Consider the following 6,042-nt stretch of genomic DNA (forward strand, 5'->3'; position numbering starts at 1 on the left):
TGATGCTGCAGAACCTCCTGAGGCGGCGGCGCTCGCTTCAACTCCTTGTACGGTGGTAGCACCCAGCAAGACACTCGCAGCCTGTCATGTCATCGTCGAGGGAACCGTTAATGAACTCTCCCTATTTCCTGATGGTCCTACTGTAGAACCTTCTCGCCCTATTGATCCTGTTTGCCGATCGGAGACCCACGCTAGCCCTAGGATATATTCTTGTGTCTTGCCTTCTACATACCTGTTGCCATTATCTGACCCTTGCCTGTCTCTACCATGTCTATTAATAAAGCTTTGCATTTGGATCCGCACGTCTCACGTCTCGTCAGCCCCGTAACAGAACCTTTAAAATCCATGAAATATTTACATTGCTGAAAATATTCTTTAGAGTGGAAAAAGGTTATATATATATATATATACTTCACATTAAAAAAAGAAAAGAAAAGAAAAAAACAAGCACGCAGCCATCTTTATAATTCTGTCTTTGAACTTCTGTTACTGCGGTGACTCTACATCACTGTTGAAGAGTAATCAGCTGGTGGTGAAGTGGATTCACTTATTGTAGAGTTAACGAAAGTTATTTAATATTCGAGGCAGATGTCATAACAAATGTCAGTAGATTTTAAAACGAGCAGTTCATTCATAAATTTGTACGCCTTTACCTTTACGCTGTGGAAATACTAACGGAAGACAGAAGACGACGAGTGCAGCGCTGAAAACTACATGAGCTACATGAGGTTTATAGGCTACAGTCTAATATGTGCTACAGCTATCGCCTTGCTTACATATAAATGTATACTTATGATGGACGCCGTTTGCAAAGCACAAAGGGAGCAAGTGTTGACCGCATCAAACGCAGATGCTTCCAATTGGCCCTGTCACGGCCATCTGCCTCCCACAGTTAAAGCAGGAGCTTATATCATTCCTGTGCCGCTTTCAGCATCCAGTCGTATTCACAGGCCCTCACAGCGGAGCTTACAGACAGCGCAAGGCTGCAAGAAGCTAAATATAGTTTTAGCAGCAACATTGCCAGAAATAGTGTCTGAAAAGCAGCTCAGTCCTCCAGTGAAGAACACGAGGCCTGAAGACTCTTGATCCGAGAGTTTGGGGTTTATGCTACCATTCAATACCAAATCCGAAATGTTTATTAAAACATTTATAAGCTCACCTTTTTATAACCTCTTGTTCCTCCATTTCAAAGAGGTTTTCATTATAGTCAAAACCAGTCTGGTTCAAGACTGAGGCCACATGTTCCTGAGTTCTTTAAAAGACCAAGACCATGAAAATAGGGTCTTGGACTCAGTCTCCATATTTTCATGAACTCAGGAGCATGTGGAGTCGGATTCCACCCTGTGCTGGTCTCGGCATTGATTCAAACACATCTCGACTACAACACTCTCATTCACATCCGAATCAGAAAGTTCAAAACATTTCTTGTGAGATTGAATGAACTCTTTGTAACAACATTGTATCTCTGTCCTTTCCTCCTTCCTCTGTCTTGTTTCTCTTGTCAGAACATGACACATTTGATCTCTGGAACGCAGAGAAGGAAGGAGAGGACAGGAGGAGAGAGGAGAGGCTGTGGAATGTGAGGAATTCCAAACGGAACCCTGTTTAAGGAAATGAACAATGCAGTAGACACTAGTAGAGTCAGACCTGTTTCCTGAGAGAGGAGAAAAGAAAGTGATGAAGACCAGACCGCATGCATCTCAGGTTCCTCGTTTCAGTTCTGTTAGGCTTGGCATTAAAGGAATTAGCTGTGACGTGCCAAACACTGATCTGCTCCAAAATGAAGTACAAACAAACAATGTCATTTTGTACTTGAGAAACTTGCCATACCAATATTGCCAACCACAGCTCTTGACGACAGAAAGGCAACGCAGGTCAAAACAAAGCAGGTTTAACCCAAGATTATCTATGGGGATCTATAGCCATTAGCACACAGGGCCTGGATAAGATTTGCCATCCTTACTCTCTACTGTCGCTAAAAGTACCAGTATATGGTACCATGTCGATACTAACATGAAAAGTAACAATAGCAGTGGAGGTTTAAAGCTGAAGCGAGAGGATGAACAGCCAGCTACAGGTGCCACAGGCGGGGAGTTTCCTCGTACACTTCAGTGATTCACGTGTAAATGACCTGCTGTTTCATTCCATCTCCAAAACACTGACAAAAATGTGTTACTCTTGCCTCCTTTCTCTGTCAGCCTCTCACACCCACACAGTTTCTCACATTCAGCTTGGAAGTGAGAAACTTTCAGACTCTCATGATCTAAAATGTAAGCAATATATTGAATATTATTTACTAGATATTTGAGATCTTTTTTTTTTTTTTTGTGTTAATATAAAACATTGTGAATATCGCAATTTATTTTCATTTATTTGACCATCATTTTGCGACTTATGATAGTGAGAGTATTTTAAAGGCACAATATGTACGATTGTTTTATTAAAATAGCCAAAAACCACTAGAACAGTGTTATATATTTTGCTGACTTGTGTACTTACATTATCTTGGCTATTTTCATTTCAATTTTAGTAGCAAAAATGGTTCAAACTGTTGATTCAAATAATCACTTCAGAAGAACTGAATGGTTTGTTGGCATCATCACTCAAAAATGTTCACAGAAGTGTCACAATTTACATGTAAAAAAAAAACATTCCTGGATTATTTTTAGCTAGAGTTTTATGTATTTTACTTCTTGCATTAAACTTTTTAAAAACTGTACTTTTAAATTGCTACAGTAGTTTGGCTGAAATGATTGTTCCACCAATATATACACTACTGTTCAAAAGTTTGGGGTCGGTAAGATTTGAAATGTATTTATGTATGAGTTTTATGTATTTTACTTCTTGCATTAAACTTTTTAAAAACTGTACTTTTAAATTGCTACAGTAGTTTGGCTGAAATGATTGTTCCACCAATATATACACTACTGTTCAAAAGTTTGGGGTCGGTAAGATTTGAAAAAAATCTCTTATGCTCATCAAGACTGCATTTATTTGACCAAACAATAAAACTGTTTTATTGCAATTTAACATAACTGTTTTCTATGTGAATATCTGTTAAAATGTAATTTATTCCTGTGATCAAAGCTGAATTTTCAGCATCATTACTCCAGTCTTCAGTGTCACATGATCTTCAGAAATCATTCTGATATGCTGATTTGCTGCTCAAGAAACATTTCTGATTATCATTATCAATGTTTAAAACAGTTGTGCTGCTTCATATTTTTGGGAAAACTGTGATATATATATGTGTGTATATATATATGTATATATATATATTATTTTTTTTTTCAGCAATATTTCATGAAAGTTGATAGAAAGGTCAAAAGAACAGCATTTATATAAAATATAAATATGTTGTACCCTAAATGTGTTTACTGTCACTTTTGATCAATTTAATGCATCCTTGCTGAATAAAAGTATACATTTATTTCAGAAAAAGAAAAAAAAAATCATACCTAGCCCAAACTTTTGAATGGGTAGTGCATACATACATTTTTATATTTTTAAACCCATTTCAGAGCAAATATATACCTCACCATCCCAGTGCCAGGAGATCTTAGAAAATCAATAAACACAGGTTGATGGCCACTGAGTTCAGACTGTGAGAAACCGCCCGAGCCAAACAATAATGAAGGGAGAGGACAGGTTCCTTCAGGATGAAACCGCCGAAACCCTTGATGACCTCACTGTGAGTCATCTTTGTCTTCAGATCCTGTAGAAGGTCCTGAACGGCCTCTTGATCAACAGTGAAGCTCAACAACCACGCACAGAGTGAGTGAGTGATTGTGTACACACACACAACACGTCCGATGCAGATGCATACTGATCAGCAATTAAATAATAGCATGGACCCTGCTGCATGGGCCTCCCATCCCTACCCAAATACCTCAATCCTCATCCCAGCGCCCACACATACCTGCAGCGGCAGCAGCGTGTTGCTGTTGTTGTCGGTACGGTACATGTTTTCTTCGATCCAGGATTTAGGTCCCAGAGAGCCGGCGGAGCGGGGAAACTTGGGCGGGGCGATGACGTTGCTGGAGAAGGGTTTCTTCATGGGAGAAATCTGGTTGACTGAGCCGGGCACACCCATGCCGCCCCCGCGCCGATGGTCTCTGCCCCAGGACACCCCTCCAGAGGTCCAGCCGCTGCCCTGATGGCTGCCCCACGGCGACTGCTTCATCATGGGCTACAGACAGACGGAAAGTATAGTCAGGTACAAAACAAAAAGTACAACACAAGTACACTTTTCTATAACATTTCAAATCAGCAATAAAATCTGACATGAATGAATGGTATGATGAATGTTTATTTCCCTCAAATTACGTTAATAAGCTGTATATTTCAGGTTGATATACCGTAGACAGTAAGCATGTGGTGTTGGAGAAAGAGCATTTTATTGAACCAAAATCTGCCTAGTTAAGTGCGAAGTTGCGCTTAATTGTATTGAGCGTGCACTTTATTGCATAAATGTGTTAAAGGTTAATTTCATCATCTATTTGGAGTACACTAGCATACAGATGACCTCAGTGCTAACAGAAACTAAAAGCTACAAATATAACCTGTGTGTGGGAATCTGAATGAGACTGACTGGCGTAATCGCCCGTATGCCAGTGTGTGTGTTGTTTTGAACGTGGCCAGGCTTTGCCTTGCTGTACAAGTAAGAAGATTTAAAGCTTTACATCTTACACTCCACATCTCGTGAACACAGTGGCAACAACACACACTCTCTTGATCCTAGAACATTAGGCAAAAACACACAAAGCGTACAGTGACGAACAGACAAACACATTTTCAGTATCAGCATGTGTTGTCACTGCATTGTGTGCACAACTCTCCCCAAATAAGTGTCGCACCCATCTCCGTAATGTCTTTGTGTGTAATGGCCTGCGTGTGTGTGTGTGTGTGTGTGTGTGTGTGTGTGTGTATGTGACTGTGCACACATAGAATCTGGTTGAGTGTTTAAGGGATAGTGAGAGATAATTACCGTTGATGGCGTCTAGACACTGGAGAGATGGTGTAGAGTACTATGTGGCAAGAAGTAAACCACATACAGTGGGTATAGAAAAGAGTCACCCCCTTTAAAATAATCACATTGTGTTGCTTTTCAGCCTGAAATGAAGACGGACACAGTTTTTTGTTTTATCCAGCTGTATTTACTCAGTGCAACTTATAACATCCAAGTGAAAGATAAAACACCAACATGTCAGAAAAAAATATTAAAAACAGAGTTGTAAAAAGGATAACCCAACTGGATGAAAGAGCCGGAGGAAACTGCTCAGAGAGGCGAGCAAGAGCTACAGCAACTCTGAAGCAGCTGCAGGAATTTATGACAAAGAGTGGTCATTATGTGCACGTGACAACAATATCAACAATATATTCTCTACAAATGTGGCTTGTATGGGAGGGTTGAAGAAAAAGCCACTCCTCAAGAAAGACCACATGCAGTCACGAGACTCACGACTGAGTTTTGCCAAAACACACCTTAAAGATTCTGAGGCAGATGAGACTAAAACTGAATTATTTGGCCTCAACACAGAGGTTGAAGGAGAAAAAGGTGAATGTCTTGCATGGCCTCGTCAGATTCCAGACTTAAACCCCACTGAAAATCTGTGGAATGACTTGAAGACTGCAGTCCACAAACACTCACCATCACATTTAACTGAACTTGAGCAGTTCTGTTCAAAGAAGAGCGGGCAAATATAGCAAAGTCTAGGTGTGCAAAGTTAGTAGAGACAAATCCCAACAGACTAAAGGCTGTAATTAAAGCAAAAGGTGCTTCGACAAAATACTGACACAAGCGGTTGATCCTTTTTCCAACTCAGTGATTCTGGTTTTTATTAATTTTTTCTGACATCTTGATGTTTTATATCTTTTACTTGGATGTTATAAGTTGCACTGAGTAAATACAGCTGGATAAAACAAAAACTGCGTCCATCTTCATTTCAGGCTGAAAAGCAACAAAATGTGATTATTTTAAAGGGGGTGATTCTTTTCTATACTGTGTGTGTGTGTGTGTGTGTGTGTGTGTGTGTGTGTGTG

At 40.0% G+C, this 6,042-nt stretch overlaps 1 protein-coding gene across 1 annotated transcript in view; it reads right to left on the bottom strand.

Annotated features, from left to right (window-relative positions):
• The window catches only part of LOC107710228 (cytoplasmic polyadenylation element-binding protein 2-like), a 26,961-nt gene that overhangs the window by 14,402 nt on the left and 6,517 nt on the right, over positions 1-6,042 (bottom strand). The window contains exon 2 of the mRNA XM_016514965.1: positions 3,920-4,189. Within this exon, the coding sequence (XP_016370451.1) occupies positions 3,920-4,189 (270 nt within the window). The remainder of the gene's footprint in view (positions 1-3,919; positions 4,190-6,042) is intronic.

Source organism: Sinocyclocheilus rhinocerous, unplaced genomic scaffold, assembly GCF_001515625.1.
Source record: "Sinocyclocheilus rhinocerous isolate Xijiao unplaced genomic scaffold, SAMN03320098_v1.1 scaffold1167, whole genome shotgun sequence".
Lineage (NCBI taxonomy): Eukaryota > Metazoa > Chordata > Actinopteri > Cypriniformes > Cyprinidae > Sinocyclocheilus > Sinocyclocheilus rhinocerous.